Source organism: Alosa alosa, chromosome 9 (genome assembly GCF_017589495.1).
Source record: "Alosa alosa isolate M-15738 ecotype Scorff River chromosome 9, AALO_Geno_1.1, whole genome shotgun sequence".
NCBI lineage: Eukaryota > Metazoa > Chordata > Actinopteri > Clupeiformes > Clupeidae > Alosa > Alosa alosa.
The window spans coordinates 15,904,679-15,925,114 of NC_063197.1; the positions used below are offsets into that span (position 1 = coordinate 15,904,679).

A 20,436-nucleotide genomic window follows, 5' to 3' on the forward strand; every position below is an offset into this window, starting at 1 on the left:
GAGGTGCAACTGCAAAGGTGAAAGGTGGCAGTTACCAAATACGGGTGGGTGGTTTGCCAAATGCTGGAAACTTTTGGAATATTTCTTTTTTTTTTGCACTCACATTGGAGTCCCGAGTTCATATACAAAATTTGGTATCGATATGTGACAGTGTTCCTGAGATATGGACGACTTCCTGTTTCGGAGCTTCGCCGCCGATTTCGTTTGGCTGTGACGGGCAAACGCTTCTGAAAATCAAAAATCCTTTCTGTAACTTTTGTGAGGCTTGGTCCAAGGATCATGTACGTCAAGTTTCGTGAAGTTCGGACCAAATTTGTGACCTGTGAAACTTTAGTTTCGCATTCTATTCAATCCAATATGGCGGAAGAATGACAAGGGTCAGTGACATCATTTTCAATTTCCACACTACACCGGTTCCGGCCGGACGTTCCAGAGTTGGACCGGTGGCGATATCTCTAAAGGTCTTGGAGCAGGAGCTGGCCAAAAATCAGCTACAAACTCGTCCTTTCATTGGAGAGTCGCCTCGCGTTCAATGGATTAATTTGCATAAAGCTGGGCATCGGCCAGCTTTTTGACGCGCGACATTATTTTAAATGCAGCGCTGCCTTCCCGGAATGCTTTGCGGGCGCGTTGAAGTCGCTTGACGTCACCCATAGGACTAGAGTGGAATGTGACACGACAAAATGAAGTGAAGTGGATCGGTACCGAGAGAGAGGTAGTGCGTGTGTGCCTGTTCAAGACAGAGAGCATCCTGATTGGCTTATTTCAGTTCAGTTCAGTTCAGTAGGAACAGGAGCATCATGGCAGAGGCAGAGGGTCCCCAAAAAGGAACATTTAAGACCCATTTCACATCAGACTACACGAAAGTGTACCCTTGTCATAAGAGTTCAAAATACCGATAGTCTTGCATGCTGCACTGTTTGTAACAGTGACTTTAGCATTGCCCATGGCGGGTTAAATGATTGCAAAAGACATGTTGAGGTGAGTTTAACATGTGTCATTTCATGTGCATATTATTCAGGACTAGCCTACTAGATGGCTATTTGCCAAGGCCACATAAAGACCAAACTACCAAATTCTAACTATAGGCCTTCCTTATTTGGTGTGCTGAGTAGAGACAATTAATTAACAAACATAGGCTTATTTATATTTCTTTCTTTCTTTTCTTTTTTTTTTTTTTGGGGGGGGGGGGGTACCTCCCTGAAATGGCTTTTTGCAGGTTGGGATGTCTGGTCTTCATTGGGGCCTCCGCTGGGCTACTGCCATCTGCAGAGGACGCCACTCTGCGATGGTTGACTGGTCCCTGAGAAACATAATTGCGCTGCATGTGGCCAGCTTGGCCACACCGGAGGCATATGGGCCGTCCCTGGTCGTCCTATTGAGGTGTTCTATCTCTCCGGCGGGGGCAGGTACCTTGTGGATGGCTACTGTTATTGCTAGCTCGGTCAGGTTGTCGAGGTGTTGGCCCGGGATCTTTTCATTGTGATTTATTTGCATGGCTAGCCCGATGCCGAAGCACCACCATTGAAAAAGCTGTTGGTAGCATCGGCTAACTAGCGCCAGATTTTGGAGTGCAGGGGACAAGCCGAGATGGGCTATGAGACATACGTTCACACTCGGTATCATGTTTCAACACATTTTAGGTCAAAATCACACCGGAATTCTCCTTTAACTGGCTTACTGTTACATCATCCCCATATATTCTTCCTAGGGCCTCAAAGATATGATCAGCTGTATCTTTCTCTGCAGGGGGTACCCATGGACCCCCTAAAAACCATGGTACCATCATCATGTTGTTGATTACAGGTCTGGCTGCTCCACCGGCCTGCTGATCTTCAGACATAGTGCTGTGTCTTAAGAGAGGTCCTGCCAACTAACGCCAAAATTGTTGTGCCGCTCTTAACCATGCAGATCTGAACCTCTTTGAGACACAAACACCACACTGAATAAATGTACAGGATTTATTAACAAGGGAACACCAGCAAGCATACGTACAGAACAGGTGGTAACCGTATCAGGCCCAAGCCCACCCTCTGTTAAGGTCCAGGCTATCACCCCACACACAGTTCCCAAAATACCAGTTTAAGCCACTAGTAGCCTAGACTGAGCTGCAAGAAAAAAACATCACAAGACTCTCTCCTAGGATAAAATAGCCCATACACCCAATCACCAGCAAAGGGAATGGCATTACAAACACACACAGGCTAACACTAGTAGAAATAGAAAATTATGCACAGCACTCCAGTATATGGTACCATTCAAAATCACATAGCAAAAGTTTAACACCAATAGTCACTTCAGTCCAGTTTGTTCTCTTCATTGCCACACAGGTAGACAAATGTGCACTAGGCCCAAGCGGTTATAAGGAGGGAGGGCTCACCATGACACAGTCCACGCCGCCCTCTGCTGTCGCGTGTTGCCGGCCTCCGATCAGAGAAATAACACTGGTCGCCGGCACCCTCCTCGCCGACCAAGAAAACAACAAATCCCATAATGCTCCGGGTACTATAGCAGCGCTGTCTCCGTGGGGTCAGCCTCCCTGCAGCCAGTGACGTCGAGGCACGCTCAGACTGCTGCCTAAATGCACAGGTAAGGCTTCCTTGTCGGCAGACGCCATCTCCCACACAGCAATCGCCCTCGGGGAGAGATGCATGATCGCGCATATCAGCTGTCTCCTCTCTTCGGTCAGGCTGCACAGCTCCAGGAAGTCGGCACCCCTCAGAAAGAAAGCAGTTCTTAAAACTTGGACAGACGACCGATGGCCCACTCACACAGCAAGACAACAGATAAACAGTGATTACTTTCCTTCACTGGATCGGTAGTTTGCGTCCTCTTAATCAATCCGTCAGCCAGTCAGTCAGTCAGCTAGCAGTCCATCTCGCGTCATCGGGCCAGCCCTGGGTTCCCCACTGTTTCTACAACCTCCCCTTTCCCTATAAAAAGGATTTACATCCCAATTCTCCCAATCACAAACCCTCACACATCCCAGTCCAATTAGTCCATCCACCAATCACAGTGTTCTCTCATGTGAAACCAGGAAAACATCCATCACAGAAAATTGTTCATTTTACACAAATAAGCATTGTCAACCCACATCTCAGACATTTACACCTGGAAACCTCAAAACCCAACATTTATGACAATAAACCCCTCCTGACTGTGACACTTCATTAACACCTTTGCAAAGCAGAAGTCATCTCTTGCAAATGTCTTCACACATTTTTGTTGGGTTCACACACATTTCACACCCTTTTGCAAAACAGTTCATACAGATGTCATTCAAAGACCCCAACCTCTAGGCTATTGGTTTCCCTGCTGTGCTTAACAAAAGGAAAACAACTATTCACAGGTGGTAGAGATTCCTTGCATAAGTCTGAATCTATGATACACTTGTGTGAATCTCCTTTGCATAATTCTTGGGTTCTTTGTTGGGTGTTCTCTGGGAAATATGCTGTGATGGTTAATTTCTAACCACAGGAAGTGGACTCCACCCTGTGTTTTCTATGTTTTGCTCTCATTTTTCACACCCACCTGATGTGCCCAATCAGGCGTGCAAAACATGCTTTAATGAAGGCCATGTTAGCATGAAGGAAATCAACTACTAAAACATTTTCTAAACAAGAAACTGTGATGATAAATAAAACATAATCAAGAGAGGACATAATTTGGCCATAGATGTTTTCTGTTTTCACTGTCTCAGCAATTTTCTATCTTTCTTTCTATCTCTCTCTCTCACACATACACAGAATGCAATGCAATGCAACTCCCTCCCTCCCGCTCTCTCTCTCTCTCTGTGTGCGTGTGTGTTTGTACATGTGTGTCGCCTATGTGTCTGTAAAATTGACTTGTGATTGAAGCAAGAATAACACACCCCACTATCTTTGTGGCAAGTTTCCTGTGGATGTTGCATTAAAAGAGAAAAGAAGGTTGCGAAACATCCTTTTTCATAGGAGCGATGATTCAATAGTCAAGTCAGCTCTAGAGTGTGTGAATGGGTCTGTTGGATGCTGAATCTACCAAAACATCTGTCTGTGAAAGGTAAGATTCTTCAAGTCATGGTCATATTACTTAAGATCAGGCCTCTCACATGGACTTAGACTCAATATAAACCTCTTAATGAGTAAATGTTACTATGAATTATGAATTGAATTTGTTGAATGTAAACCATCCTCTCCTGTGTGTGTGTATGTTGAGATGCACCAACAAAAGAGTGACTGTGTGAGTTCTGTCTTGACATATTTGTTGGCCTACTGCTTTACAGATGCGCTCTTGGATATTTCATCAGCGGCCATCCATGGTGACTGTGGCATTGGGGATTACTTTCATTGCAATAAGTAATGGTGAGTTATCCACAATGAGATTGGATTTGCACTATAATACATCACACCAAAACTAAGTTTACTAAGATTCTGATGCACTCAACAGCATGGGATTTTGCTTCTTTATGTGCACTTAAAAAAATGACAATGGACAAAATCAAACTTTGCTGTGTATTAAGGTACTTTGATATTTTCAAGGTGCTTACAGCCATTTCAAGTGTATGTTATTATTTTATTTGCATACAATATGATCCTTAATGACAACGTTTCTCACATAGAACCAAGTACTGGCTTTGCTTATGAGAGAGATTTGTCCTTTTGATTTGCCCTTTGTTCAGATTTGCTTCTCAGTCGAATGGGCGTTCAGGCCTGGACTTATAATTACACCACAGACCCACCATTGAACTGGGAGTCGGCTCGACGCTACTGCAAGGAGCACTTCACCGACATAGTGGCAATCCAGAACAAGGCTGAAATCGCCTACCTCAATGAGGCACTGCCTCGTAACCAAGGCTACTACTGGATCGGCATCCGGAAGGTGCAGGAGAAGTGGACCTGGGTGGGCACCAATAAGGTCCTGACACCTGAGGCGGAGAACTGGGCCACGGGGGAGCCCAATGACTTGGGCGACGGGCAAGACTGTGTGGAGATCTACATCAAGAGAGAGATAGATATGGCACAATGGAATGATGAGAACTGTGGAAAGAAAAAGGGAGCTATCTGCTACACAGGTTAGAATAATTAATACTTAATTTAACATGAATTGAAAGTTGGTGATGCTGATCTGCTAAAAACTAGAAATGCTTAGTCAGTCAGTGGCATATAATGCAGGGTATATGAGTAAAAAAAAAAGATTAAATTAAATCAAATTTTATTTGAATTGCAAGAATATTTATTCTTATAAGATAAAACAAAAACAACCTGCTTTATCAATGGCATACTGAGATGCAGGCGCTATATGAATACAAATATTTACATTTATTTACCATTTACAATCAGACTATTTATTTACTATGAAGTGCATCTCATATCCAGATTCGGAGAGTAGCACTTAGTGATGTGTGGGGACAGTGGAGTTGACTGCTGGACCTTTGTCTGTATTTTTTTTAACCCAAATAGCCTCGTGCTCTGAAGAGTCCTGCAGTCAGTTTGGGGAGTGTGTGGAGACCATTGGAGACTTTAAGTGCAGGTGTTATCTTGGCTTTGAAGGCCCTCGCTGTGAGAGAGGTGAGTGTGTGTCGTTAAAAACCCACATGCCTCACGACTATCTAGGGTTGCCACATGTTAGTGGATTTTCCGGGATTGTTCTATTTTTTGAGTGACTAATAATATTTTCCGGGACACAAATTCTCTCGGTTTTTGGTGAAAACGAACTTCTGATTATAATTTCTGCTAGTTTCAAATGAAATGGCTATTTGGTTTTGTTCTTGGTTGTGTTTATCATATATCAAATCCTGTGTAGCCATCAGGGCATAGGTAAGAGACAATAGGAAATGTTTCAACATTGTATATAGGCTGCTACACAATAACGCAGTTCTCACCACGTGCATCACACACAAGGGACAGAAGGGGTACCAAAATGTAGCCAATAAATAGCCTTACTGCAAACTGATTTTCTCTCTTCGAGAATGTTTATGATCTCGAAATGCGCCAACTCCGTGTTACATGATGCAAGGATGATCATGCAGCAGATCTAACTTGAACGTTAGTTACTCATTAATTGGGACCGCAACATTTTTTCTTTTTCGTGGAGGTGGGGGGAATGTCCCGGATTTTCCCAAATCAAATGTGGCAACCCTACGACTATCCCACACACTTTCTCATTAGTATCAGAGAGTTATTTAACTGTTTAGTCTGCATTTCTTGGTCTGTTCTCTCCCTCAGCTGTGGTGTGTGGGCCAGTGCAACCTCCAGAGCAGGGCTCAGTGGGCTGTCTCCACGCCTTTGGAGAGAACAGCTACAACTCCAGCTGCCAGGTCCGATGCAATGCAGGCTTCCAGCTGCAGGGGGCAGCACAGCTACTCTGCCTGGCCACCAGACAGTGGGACCAACAAACTCCCTCGTGCCAAGGTTGAGCTGACGTTCATGGCCATTCTAAAATCAAAAATGACTTATGTTTGATTTTATGTTAGACATGTTGGATGTTACATGTTAATATTAACATATGTGGCATGCTTACATTGAATCTGCATGCACAATTGAATAAATGTTTGATGAAATACTCTCATTACTGAAATAACACCTAAGGTAGAAAGGATGGAGGAAAACCTCATATCTATCACTTTCACTTCAAATTAGTTTCTTCATAGTGTAAAGGCATTACGCCATGCTGTTCACACCTTGTGCTATTATTGGTATGAAGTGATTGACTATTTGACCTGCTTGACCTGCAGCTGTGAAGTGTCCAGCAGTGTCTGATGCCCCTAGTGGAGGAGGTTTGAACTGCAGCCACCCGATTGCTCCCTACAGCTTCAACTCCACCTGTGAATTCAGGTGTGATGAGGGCTTCCTGCTCCAAGGAGCTAAGAGAACAGAATGTGACGCCACAGGCCAGTGGACGCACCCAGCCCCCACCTGCAAAGGTACAGAATCATACAAAAACACACATTATTGAAGACAGAGTAAATGTATATATATATATATATATATATTTCCATTTAGATTGGAAAACAACAGTGATACTGCTGGTGCTTATGTTTTTTTGCACCAGTTGTTTGTTTTTTGTTGTTTTTTGTTTGCTGATCAGTCAGTGTGGAAAAATGAAAAGATCACAGAGATGGCTGGATGAGAAGGGACATTAGCAGGGTCAGTTTGCATAATGTTTTAGACATTAGTGTGAATTTCACTCTAGAATATCACTCTCACTTTGCCAAAATGCTTAGTCACCCAGTATATCATTGACCGACAGTGACTTTCTTTTGCTACTTACATTTGCAGTGCATCTGCAGAGTGAACAATATGACAATTTGCTTTAGAGAAGTAGGCCCTGCCAGTTTGGACCAGTTATGTAACCCTTGCAAATTCACAGACCTCTGGCGCCATACTAGGGACACGCCTTAGTGAGAGCAGAATCAGTTTGTGTTCTTGGAGTACCCTGCCCAGAGTTTTAATACAGCCTATGGCTGACAGTCCTTCTCATACATTAGCTAATTTGGTGTCTTCAATCAGTACCACAGGAAAAATTCAACTTCAGTAATGACCCAATAACTAGACTGCATCACTGTTGTCATGCATACTGTACGTATATGTGTGTTTGTGTTTGTGGATGTGTGTGTGTGTGTGTGTGTGTGTGTGTGTTGCTAACCATGTTTTCCTTTCCTCCAGTGGTAACCTGTGATCCACTGCTAGTGCCTTCGGGAGTCGACTTCACCTGTGAAAACCCACTGGGTGCCTCCTCCTACAACTCTACCTGTAATTTCTCCTGTAAGGTGGGTCACACTCTGATGGGACCATTCAGCCTCACCTGCCTGGCGTCTGGAACCTGGTCAGCAGCAGCACCTGTGTGTAAAGGTGAGACACTCACTGTCCGCAGGATGCTTGTTAGGTGTATGACATTAAAGACTCAGATGAATTCTGATGAATGGTATGGGCCTGACAGAATATAAATACAAACATGAAAACAGTTACATACATAAAAACAGAAAACTTGTTTCAAATCCCACAATTCAAGATCATGAAGTACATTTATGTGTTCTATAAAAGCCTTAATGACCAGTTATGCCCTTCAAACAACCTTCATGATCACACTGCTTTCTGTAAATAATTATGTTATACAGCCGGTCACACTTCATTGCCAAAAGTGCCAATGCATTTGTAAAAAAAATACACAATTTTTAGCATTTATTGTCTTTTGATATACTTCAGTTGTACGCTGTGGCCAACTAAATGCCCCTCTTAATGGCAAGCTGCGGTGTCAAGACCCTTTGGAGAATTTCAGCTACAACTCCACCTGCTGGTCAGAGTGTGATGAGGGCTTCCTGCTCCAAGGAGCTAAGAGAACAGAATGTGACGTCACAGGCCAGTGGACACAGCCAGCCCCCACCTGCAAAGGTACAGACACTGGGTGGTTAACAGAGGTGTGCCAACACAAGCTGAGAAGAAAGGAAATACAACAAGTGCTGGGTGTCAGTGTTCTTTGATGTAATGAAAATATATTGTTCATGGATGTTGTTGGAGTGAGTTGTTCTCCCATGTGTTGTAGTTGTAAGGTGTGAACAATTAAAAGCCCCATCAAATGGCAAATTAAAGTGTCAGGACCCCTTGGAGAAGTCCAGCTACAACTCCACCTGCTGGTCAGAATGTGATAGCGGCTTCATCCTTAAGGGAAACAACTCCACATTCTGCTCCATCCGAGGCCAGTGGAGCCATGCCCTTCCCATTTGCCAGGGTAAGAAACATACATCCAACATGTATCATCTTCTATTCCACGACTACACAGACAGATCAAATCACCACAGCATTTACTTATCACCACTCTGACCATAAGCCAATCACTAGCGTATGTCTAGCCCCTCATGTCTCTGTTTCATCCTCTAGCTGTTGAGTGTCCTGCAGTGTCTGATGCCCCTAGTGGAGAAGGCATGAACTGCAGCCACCCCATTGCTCCTTACAGCTTCAACTCCACCTGTGAATTCCGGTGTGATGAGGCCTTCCTGCTCCAAGGAGCTAAGAGAACAGAATGTGATGCCACAGGCCAGTGGACGCACCCAGCCCCCACCTGCAAAGGTACAGAATCATATAAATGTACATATTTGTTTGATTTAGATTGGAACACAACAGTGATACTGCTGGTACTGTAGTTGAGTACTCAGTACTGACTGGATGAGAAGGAATATTTCCAGGGTCAGTTTGCATAATGTTTTAGACATTAGTGTAAATTTCACTCTAGAATATCACTCCCTCGCTTTACCAAAATGCTTAGCCACCCAGATCATTGACCGACAGTGACTCTCTTTTGCTACGTTATAGTGCTATACAGTTACAGACTAGACTAGGGACACATCTTAGCGAGAGCAATCATTTGTGACTCGATTTGACAAAATAAGTCACAAGTCGCACATCTCATTTTGAAATACAGGCCGATTACTTCAAAAACCATTGAAAATATCGATTTTTTCTTTTTTGGTGTTATATGAAAGATCAGTGTTGGGAACGTTACTTTAAAAAAGTGATTAGTTATAGTTACTCACTACTTGTTCCAAAAAGTAACTAAGTTAGTAACTGAATTACTCTATGATAAGAGTAACTCGTTACCAGGGAAAGTAACTATTTGCGTTACTGTAAAAAAAAAAAGTTGCTATATGTCAAAGAATTTGGATTTTTTGAGCAGTTTTGAGCAGCCAGTTGAAATGAGTAGAACAGACAGGTGTTTGTAGGCTACATAACTTTAGATATTTATTAGATAGATAGATAGATAGATACTTTATTGATCCCCAAGGGGAAATTCAAGATATTGAACATCGACAGACCTATGGTTGACTTCAACCTGTGTCATAGGTTTTTGCTGTGAGGCAGAAAGATCTAGCTTTTGCTGCGAGTCCTTCTTTGCTAGTGGATGGCGAGCTATCATCTGTGGTGGAGGTATCGGTGTGTTTGGCAAAGTACTTTTGGAAAAGTAATTAGTTAGATTACCCCGTTACTGAAAAAATAACATTGTTACCTAACGCCGTTCTTTTAAACAGCGTTATTCCAAACACTGTGAAAGATGCATTCAAAATGAATTTCCCTAAGTTTCATAGTCAAGACAAGAATGTAAAAATATTATTCTAGGGGGCAAATCCTGCCTGTACGGTCCGTGTAACGCTTTGCAGTGCTTTGTTCTATTTGCTCCATCCATCTGATCCAAATTAAAAAAAAAAAGTTCAATAATCCAATTTTCATTTTTTTTTTACTGGTCAGCAAATAGATAATACATTTGTTTACATTTGTCATTAGTCACACAAGATAAAGAAAAAAAAACAGAAACTGGATTGGAAACAAAAGTAAAATTCAGTTATTGGATTTTTGCCTTTATTACCATTTTTGTCGGGCTGAACCACAAGCGTAGGGGGGGTGACCTGATACATATAACAGAGCGCGCGGTGTTGGTGATCACATTTTATCAGCGGATGTGATGGAGGGCTATCAAACACAGTTCAGCTTGCATCAAGGTGGCAAGCGATTGATAATGTCAGCTCGAGACCAGAACTTCAGATGCAGAGGGAGACATTGCTGCGTCCTGACACTTATGAGGAGGCTAGCCCAGGGGTTCCCAAACTTTTCCACGACAAGGCCCTCCAAATACCACTAGGTTCTGGCCAAGGACCCCCTTGATGTGTTATTCAACCCATCAACAATACTACGGCAAATGTAAAAATACATTAAGCTAATCCTAATAATTATTTTAGCCACAAGCACTTCGCGATGGAGCATACAGTGTGTAAAAATTGCATTTGTGACTTTCTGCTATATATGAGAGCTATCACTCTACTATTATTCCCAGTCATTATCATGGAGAATATAATGTTCAGATATGCAGCAAATTATTATAATGGCATTGTATAACAACCCAATAGGTATATTTTACATTTTTCAAATGTATTTATTTGTTGCTTGTATTCCAACTTGCTGAGGCCCCCCTGGCACCCCCTCGCGGCCCCCATATTGAAAACCACTGGGCTAGCCTACGTGTTTTACTCATGTCTCATAGGTAGAGAAGAGCTGTTCTGGTAGGCTTTGGAGACCTACATGAGCATTACCAATAGACTTGAGCCGTAGTAGCCTACAGGCCAATGTAGGCTATTTGCTGTTGAAATTAATAAATGGATAGCCTAAACTAATGAATTATTCACTGTTGTGTCTTCGTTTAATGAACCTAGTTTAGTGTAAAGTGTTAAATAAGGAAAAACGGCCCATGTCAAACAGTGCTTGGGGTAGCCTATAGGCCTGTATAGCCTAAACTGACAGATGGCAAAGCATTCTGCTTTGGGGAATTGTTTGCTATGGTAGGCTATGGCATGGCCATGGTATTCAAATATAGCCTACTATATGTTCAACATAGGTTAAAAGTTATGTTTAACGTCCCATCTCCCAAAAATCGGCTTGTGAGCTCCAGAAATCGAAACTTAATCAGGCCAATGAAATCGTGTATAGAGTCGTTAGGTGGGCTTAACATAATGATTGATGGCAGAGTTGCAACGGTTTGGCTTGAATTCCCTGCTACTTGAAAACAAATAAGATGGATGTTGCTGCTGGCAAACAGTGTGACACGAGTTAAGCTTTTATTAAGTAGGCAAGCGTTTGAACTAGCTAACTAGCTCCGCTGGTGGGAAGCGCATGGGACTCATAAGCTGCCGCTGTCCTATTGCGTGCAGAGGGAATTTGAAAGACAACTGATTATCCCGGCCCTCGGACTGAGCACTGCGAACGGTGAGTGTCCAGACCCTACATTTTAATGTGGGTCTGGCTCGTCAGGCTATATTTTTATATTTTTTTATGTGAATTCTGAAAATAGAACACAGCACTGCAAAGCGTTACACGGACCCTACCTGCCTGTAATATGTAACTTGAACTGTGATTTTCTCCGTTTTTCAATTGGAAAAAGATGGCGGGAGGCAATATTGCAAAATACTGTATCTTGACAACAATTCAAGATACTTTGACCAGGATATCATTTTAAAGCTCATGGTGTCCTCTGTCTATTGATGCCATAATAATTTTGGGTCAATGTGACTCATTTTGCCAGGTCACATTTTGTTCTTTTGGAGTACAGCTGACAGTCCTTATCATACATAGCTGATTTGGTGTCCTCAATCACTACCACAGGAAAACTTGAACTTCAGTAATGACCCAGGATCAAGGGTATTGTAACCATGCCGTCTGTCCATCTGTGTGTGTGTGTGTGTGGCTCACATAACTTAAAAACTACTAGTTGGATTTATATGTACAAGGTCAACATGTTTGGTCCTCCAAAATATTTATCTGGGTCCATATCCAAATGAATAAATGTAAAAATGAATAAATCCACATCAGGATCTGCATATTGAATTTTTTCCACTTTCTTTAAAGCATAACTTTAAAAGAGTAAAAACAAGGTCTATTTACGGTAGTTAATATGTTCCAACTTTGATTGAGAGGTCTTGCTCAAAACTCCACCAATTAATGTAAACTTGTTAACTGGTACGCTTTAATATATTATGAAAAGAATGCACACCCTCCGAGGTGCTGGCAAGGGAAAATAAACTATAAAAAACTTGGTCACTGCACACTCTCTCTCTTTTTACTTTTTATTGATCCCAACGTTTCGACCTGTCAAGGTTTAATGTTAATAAGCTTTGATATATCCCCAATGTAGGGGAATGGTAAACAGTCACCTGACTGCTCTTGTTATTGAACCAGGGTGTAGAATGTGCATTGGATTAAACCAGTTTGTGATTCATCTCATTTCAGTGAGAGAGAGATCATTGGGTGCAGCCCTGCTGATGTACACAGCAGTGGGTGCTGCCTCTGCCCTTGGCCTGCTTGGTTTGATTGGTGTAGGACTGCTTGTGCGACGCATGGCTAAGAAAGGTAAGAATATAATGGTAAATGGATTGATGTTACAGTCTTGCCTTTATATTTGTGTCTGTACATTTCTAATATTTTGTTCTTTTCCACAGCCAGTAGCAGTAAGGGTGAGACGTTGTGGAATACTGGAATCAATCCAGTCTTTGAAGACAGTTAGAACAGAACAGAAACAAATAAATGCAAATACAAATAAAAAATAGTATAAATATATGAAATACTTATGTGCTTAAATGCATTTGTTGTAATCAAATAAATTATGATAAAGTGTCTTGTGTAATGTCAGGAGTAAAAAGTGAATCTTTCAGGCAGTAAATCATACAAGTCATGAAAACTGCCTTGACAAGACTGTAGGCTAATGACTTTTGTTGTTGAAATTGTGAGGATAGGAGATACTGCAGTAGCCTACATCACATATGCATTATTATTGGTCAGATTATACTAATATATCTATATACAAATTCTAAACATTCAAACATTATATTATGATTTGTTACGACAAAATAAAAAGAGTGCTGTGAAAATACTAGCCTTACTCGCCGCTAGTCCTTGTAGACCTACTGCGCTGCACCTTGTCTAGAGAAAGCTGGGAAAGCCTGCTGGGAGGTCGGTCACACACACCCACTGGTCCTCGCAGCCAAGCCTCGGAGAGTCCGCCTCGCACTGGGCACCGACGGCAGGGCATGCTGCCTCTGGGGATAAAGAAATTGCGAACAGGTGATCCATGGGATTCAATGGTGCTGGTAAAAATCTGCAAATAGTGACATTTCCAGTTAGCATCTACTGTCTGTAACATTTTAAATGTGAAAGGTGCCCCCAGAGTGTACTGTAGCACTGTAGCTGCCTGTCTCCTCTAGCTGTTGGCTGCAGCACTTTTTTTTCCGTACCGACAGTACTCGGTGACCTTGACAAACAGAGATCTATAATTTTAATAATGATAATAATAAATAAAGACAATATTTATGGTTGCATCTCATTTTACCTCCATACCTGTTTATATACTGCTTTTAACTGATGGATAACTGCACTGCTAGTAAAACCCCTATTTTTATGTTTAAGCTACAGCTTCACACAATTGTAAGCATTTGGCTGTGAAATCACAAAGTGCTTCACATGATAGAATTGGACTTAATCATGCCTTGAACTGAATACTAGTAATTTGTAGGCCTATTATATTGGTCATATTGGTTGGTAAAGTATTTTACGTATTTTTTGTAGGCTACATTCTAGTTGTTGGACAGATTATAACATAGCAGGTTATGTAGTTGCTGGTTTTGGCTAGCCTAGAAATCTAGACGCACCCTAGCAACTTTCCGTTGGCTTGTGAGTCCGAAAAATTAAACTTATATCAGGCCAATCAAATAGAGAAATATAAAGTCGTTAGGCGGGCATAGCAGGTTGCTGGTTTTGGCTAGCCTAGAAATCTAGACGCACCCTAGCCAGGGCTAGTCTAGCAACTCTCCGTTGGCTTGTGAGCTCGAAAAATTAAACTTATATCAGGCCAATCAAATAGAGAAATATAGAGTCGTTAGGCGGGCTTAACATAATGATTGATGGCAGAGTTGCAAAGGTTTGGCTTGAATTCCCTGCTACTTGAAAACAAATAAGATGAATGATGCTGTTGGCGAACAAACAGTGTGACACGAGTTAAGCTTTTATTAAGTTGGCAAAAGTTTAAACTAGCCAATTAGCTCCCCTGGTGGGAAACGCATGGGACTCATAGCGCTGTCCTATTGCGTGCAGAGGGAATTTGAAAGACAACCGATTATCCCGCCCCTCGCCCAGACCCTACATTTTACAGTTTTTTTCAGTCGCTAACAACCGTTTGTCCAACCAGTTGTCACACAACCTAAAGTTAAGTTTATAACGTTGTGCTGTAAGCTACAATCGGCTTTTTTGTATACCCCTGTTGTCTCAATGATAATAACATCCCATTTTAGACTATATTTCAAAGTTTGACGTTCATTTGAATTATTAATATAACATCACTGTAACAAGATTCTGTGATTTTCACAGCATCACTGCTGTTTTTGAGAAAAATGTGTACTGTATTTGTGAATACAGTATGTTGCTGTAGTTTCGCTATGAATTATGGTCAAAAATGGTCAAACTACAGTAATACAAATTTGCTGCGAATCATAACACAGTAATAAATCTGACTCCTCCCTCACTTGTCAGCTTTTTGAAAATTTTGAAAAAACATGGCGGAAAATCAGTTGGAGTTTTCTGTTTTCTTTTTGCACATAAATACAAAGTTAAGCTCCAGGATAGCAAGGTGACATTGATATTATGTTGGATTTTCCATCCAAATCATCATTTTGAAAAGATATTGAAAAGTCATGGATATATGGTTTACTGGGAAATTTTGACGTGGTGATTGAAGCGTGCACGCGCGGCGACGACGTTTGAACTGTCCGCTAGCTGGGAGATCATTTTTGAGCAACAGTTCAGTCAGTCAGACCAACGGTTGTTCAGCACTCTGTCAAGTTCATTGTGAAAGCTCCACCTTAATGGTACAAAGCAAGCATTTATTTATGTAGCGTTAATGTTTCATTTGTGAAATTGTACTACATTAAATTAGAAACGCAACCACGCACAACATAGGGCTAAATTGTGTGACAGTCTCGAGGAGCTGTATGCGTTGTACTGTCTAATTTTACAAACTCATCCATGCTTGTTGGATCAACTATAACTTTGCTAAGTAAGTAGGAACCAAACCAGATTTTGTTATCTACACAACTATGGCTACTGCTATCATAGTTGCTGTTGCTGTGAAGGTGGCGTGCGTTAATGTTTTATGTTACGTTAACGTTTTGGCAGTCTCATTTATCTTAGGCCTACCTTAGTTCTCAGTAAGTTATAGTTTATTATATTCATATAATTTATATAAAACATTAAGCTAGTAGTACTAGGCCTAGTATGTTACTGTCACAATGTTAGGCTGAAGATGATGTGCTGCTGGTTAACGTTAGCGTGGAGGTTTAGCTGCTACCAGCTAACTTATGTAACGTTAACTCATAGTAATCAGTACATATATCTAGGCTATGTGTTGCTGCAAGCAAACATCATCAATGAGCTCACCCAGCTGGCTAACGCTAGCAGCTAAATATACCTTGCGAAACTGAGTTATGCTAACACCATCTTCAGCCTGGCATTTTGACAGTAAACTCAAAAACATACAGTATATATATACATGATTATTCTAAAAGTTTCACTTGTAAGTAGCCTTCAGTTTCAGTTGAAAATTGTTATCTAACACTGTTTATCTTTTTTTCCTTCTATTTCTGCTAGTTGCTGCTTCACTCTGCTACTGGTGGTGGATCAGGCTGACTGCAACCGTTGGTCTAACGTTAGGATGCAGCACACGAGAATTTCTAAACGGAAAAAAGTGAATAAATGTACTTGCTTTTCAAACTGATAACAAGTTGTCAATGGTTATTTATGCAAGTTTGTGTAGCCTAAACCATACCTAGGCCTAGTCAAATTTATCCTGGCTGTAGATAAAGCAGGATATGAATTTCCCAAAATTACTGTATATAATATTACAGCACTGGTATTACTACTGTACTAAGTTACAGTATGATCCATAAGTACTGTGATTAGAAATACGGTAGACAATTCAATACTGTATACATTACAGCACTGGTAGTACTACTGTAGTTTGCATTTACAGTATCAGGCATAGGTACTGTGATTTCATATACAGTAGGTGTACTGTAGAGTGAAATACAGCAACTTGCTGGTTATTTGCTGCCAGCAAGTTGCTGTAAATTTTACGTTAAACTTTTTACAGTGATCATATTTTGTCATTTTTGGCGAAGACATGCATTCCGTTAGGGATATTGCACATATTTAACATTCTCTAACCATCGTGATTTCGAATTGGTGCAGTTTTCAGCACAAAAACTCATTTTATTCTTTTGCTCTTTTGCATTGCTCTATGCTGTTCTATGGTGCTTCCTGCCTTTTGGTTGCGCACGCATGTTTTCGTGACGTTCCATAGAAATCCATGAAAATTATGGATCGTTTTTGCAGTATTTACGAATGTTAACACACAACATCCCACAATAGCAAAAACAATATTCCAAACCTTATACAGTATAAAAACCTCTGCTTCTGCAATGATATCAGTTCAAAAACAATATATCTCAGCTGATAATAAACAAACAATTGAATAATTGATTCATTTATGTGATTTATGATTTATGTTGGGTATATTGGGCCAACCACAGCTGATTCCAGTCTGGCTTAGACTCAGTGGCAGGGGTTATTTTTTTCTATTACATTGACATGTATACAGTAAAAGGAGGACTTTGAGGAGTGATGTTTTTAGAAACAGAAAAAGACAAACACTGTAATGTCTGGATGAGGAAGAGTAGGCCTAAGAGCAAGGGGCCCAGGGAGAAGAGCAGTGAGAGATGCAGTGAGAGATGCAGGAGCAGTGAGAGGAGCAGGGCCAGGGAAAAGAGCAGGCCCAAAGAGAGGGCAAGGTAGAGGTGTACGAATGTGTGGTGGTGGTATTCCAAAGGTTGCAAGAATTGTTGTCAGTGATACAATTCGTGCCACTATCATTGACCATGTAATCAATGCGATGTTGATGAAAACATGTGGCCTAACCCTGAAGATCCTGAAGATCGCAGAAATTAGATACAGTGATTTTGTGCTTTTTTTAGTTTGTTTAGTTACTGTATAGTTAGATACAGTAATTTAGTGCTTTTTGCTAGTTTTTAGTCGTTTTTTAGTTTAGTTTACTTTTTATCTGGGCTTTTTGCTGTTGTTTTTTTGTTCAGAATGCTCTTTTGTATTTCATGGATATTTTGTTGTTCACTGTAAGCAATACTGCAAAACTTTTTCTGTTCTATCATACTGTAAACAGTATTTCTACTGTACCTCCTGTAGTAAACAATAAAGGAAAAAAATAAACTGATTTACTGGAATGCTTTTGAATGTGAACATAACATATGGACATACAGTTCCCAACCAAGACATTTAGTGTAAAAATTGCATGCAAATACCTGTAAAACTGAAACATAAAAGTCTATGCAGTTTTTGTAATGTCAACAATAGCCAGTATTTTGAAACCTGGTGTAGGCCCTACTTTGATTGAAAGCATGTACCTTGTGAAGTGAAAACAAGTGTCATTCTTTGACAGAATAATTTAATTTTGAGTCAGATTTCCAGTGTTTTCGTAAAGTTAGTGTGTGCAGAGAAATATGTGTTAGTAATATATTTAACAAAATGTGTTTTTGAGAAGAAAATTATCCATTTGGCCAATTGTGTTTTCTAGGTGTAAGTCTTCATTAAGAGTTTAGAAAAAGAATCTGAAGTGTGGGTAAGCGCTTGTTAGCGATTGAAAAAAACTGTAATGTGGGTCTGGCTCGTCAGGCTAGGTTTTGGCCATTATAAAACTAGATGTACCGCATAGCGGTACAAAATATGACCGCCGCTCAGTCCTGTACATCTGTTCCGCGAAAATAAATCACACTTCAATTTGTCTCCATATTTTACTCCATCCCCCACTCTTGAAACTTTTGTGTATGCTTGTTTGGCATGCCTGAGTGTGTGTGTGCGGCTGCACAGAAAGTAGCCTACTGGTGCTGAAAAGGTGAATAGATTGTAGAATAGCCAAAGAAGATGTAGCATTGTTATAAAACCTTTAAAATCTCTAAACAATCACAAGTAGGGCAGTTCATCACAGTTCATCCATTGCAACTGGATTGATGAAAGGTCACTTACACCTGTAGGCTACATTGTATTTGGGAAAAGCAAAAGGTATCAGCATAATGTTATTTATTTATTTATTTATTTATTTTTTATGTATTTATAAACAAAAACATATCTGTCAGTTACATGCCGTTTTCAACAGCTATCAAAAACAAAGGTCATTTTTGGATGGATGGATTTTTTGTGAATGTTTCTTCTTCTACATAAGATTTTAGTCATCTTTAGTTCATGTAATACTTTATTGTCAATGCACAAATTAAGTAACAGTAGTCTGAAACGTTATTGTTAATGCACAAATTAAGTAACAGTAGTCTGAAACGAAATGCTGTTTTACATCTAACCAGTGGTGCAAATAACTGACATGTCCAAATGGGCCTTGATGAAATCGCCGCTAGACTGTTCATACACATTTTAACGGGCCAAAGTTGAAGAGCCTTTTGTCCGTTATTGTTACCGTTGCAAATATAGGCTGATTCATGTTCCCTTGCATTGTGTAACTGAGGTCCATGGCTAGTCTGGCTTTCATCAGACCAAGCTCAATCTTTTAAGAAATCAAAAATAAATAGCGGGCAGATCAGGCTGGGTTCACCCAGCCTAGTCCATAGGCACCGATATTGTTTAATTTTCCGATTGAGATATACACGCTCTGGCTATTCTAAATGCAAAAATGCATCAGGGAGTTATGACAAAGCGGTAACTAACAAACTAGATCCTAATAGAAAGCTGTTAGCTTCCCTAAGCTACAGGTAGGATTATAAGGTAGGCCTATTTACAACATAAATTGCCAGGCTATGCTGGCGACACAAATAAAATCTCCTTTGAAACCAATGGCTTCGCCTTACAGTATCAAAGCGGACTTAAACTGTCATATCGTGGCGAAAAATTGTAATAACATTCAAGCAGCTCCATGAGTCAAGGAAAGCCTTGAATGAAGTAGCCACTTCTAAATGGGACCCACTACACAGTAGCTTAAGGTGTGTTGCTAAAGTAGCCATAATGAAATGAAGGTGTCATTGTTTGGATACTTCACACACACGTGCTTTTTAATTTCACTAGACTACAACTACCAAGCTGTAATCAAAGCACATCGATTCCCCTCTCACACCATGCACGCACTTAAAACAAAATAAACAGGCGTCTCAGTCTCACGCATGTATAGGCAAAACTGTATCAGACCGATTGTAGCGTTGGTAAATCTTCCATTGCACAGAATGATTTTTGTAGCGCGTGCAATAAATGACAGTCGAAAGATACAAACAGTGCTGCTATCAATTTGCTTGGTATAACCGCATTTATAGTTTTCTACAAATGCAATCAATCAAATGCCTCCATCACTCAATAGCTTAACGGTAACATTACCTAGGTCCTTATTGATATTACAAGATTAGCATTACCTGCAGTAAAAACCAAGCATGTCCGATAAACATCCTCAGATTTATTTCGGCTTCAAGAAGAAATGGGAATTACACTTCATGTGAACATCGTCCTATCCTTATTAGATGTCCTCTGCGGTAAATTACAGTCCTTGTAGGAAGCGTCCATTGTTTTTCCAACCCACTTTTAACTTCCAACAAAATTACGTCTCACTGCAACGATCGCCATCTAGTGGACAAGCGACTACTTATCGCCAATACTGAAAATGCAGCCATGATGATGATGATGAATATTTATTTTGGCTTTCTTTTAATCCTACTGAATTTGTAATTATGTATCGGCCGTTCTAATACCGATAGTATGTGGGTGCCTGTGTGTGTGTGCGTGTGTATATGTGTGCACCGCCATTTACAGGCCAATGAGTGTACAGTCACTAAATGTACACATAACCTAATTTTTAGACCCCCATGGATGAAAT

At 40.7% G+C, this 20,436-nt stretch overlaps 1 protein-coding gene and 1 long non-coding RNA gene across 3 annotated transcripts; one reads left to right on the forward strand and one right to left on the reverse strand.

The window, feature by feature from the left end:
* Window positions 1–3,127: 3,127 nt before the first annotated feature.
* LOC125301148 (P-selectin-like) lies at window positions 3,128–13,386 on the forward strand. Of its 2 annotated transcripts, XM_048253478.1 has the most exons (12): window positions 3,128–4,038; window positions 4,262–4,340; window positions 4,658–5,050; window positions 5,439–5,546; window positions 6,204–6,389; window positions 6,713–6,901; window positions 7,644–7,829; window positions 8,184–8,369; window positions 8,521–8,706; window positions 8,856–9,044; window positions 12,747–12,866; window positions 12,956–13,386. In XM_048253478.1, exons 2-12 carry the CDS (start codon window positions 4,262–4,264, stop codon window positions 13,018–13,020), a joined length of 1,887 nt encoding a protein of 628 aa, XP_048109435.1. In that variant the 5' UTR covers window positions 3,128–4,038; the 3' UTR covers window positions 13,021–13,386. The 2 variants fall into 2 exon arrangements, with proteins under 2 accessions (XP_048109435.1, XP_048109437.1); XM_048253480.1 differs by lacking the exons at window positions 7,644–7,829; window positions 8,184–8,369.
* Window positions 6,813–13,555, reverse strand: LOC125301149. The gene is made up of 5 exons (XR_007194678.1): window positions 13,397–13,555; window positions 8,944–9,036; window positions 8,269–8,361; window positions 7,729–7,817; window positions 6,813–6,893 (listed from the first exon to the last, which is right to left on the reverse strand). It is a non-coding gene; the product is annotated as an uncharacterized LOC125301149 (long non-coding RNA).
* Between the last annotated feature and the right edge of the window lie 6,881 nt (window positions 13,556–20,436).

Excerpts from the sequence above, each read along its gene's own strand:
- LOC125301148 (XM_048253478.1), top strand. The coding sequence starts at position 4,262 with ATGCGCTCTTGGATATTTCATCAGCGGCCATCCATGGTGACTGTGGCA. Across the intron at positions 4,341-4,657 it reads TTTCATTGCAATAAGTAATG|ATTTGCTTCTCAGTCGAATG; the intron begins GTGAGTTATCCA and ends CCCTTTGTTCAG. Across the intron at positions 9,045-12,746 it reads CCCAGCCCCCACCTGCAAAG|TGAGAGAGAGATCATTGGGT; the intron begins GTACAGAATCAT and ends ATCTCATTTCAG.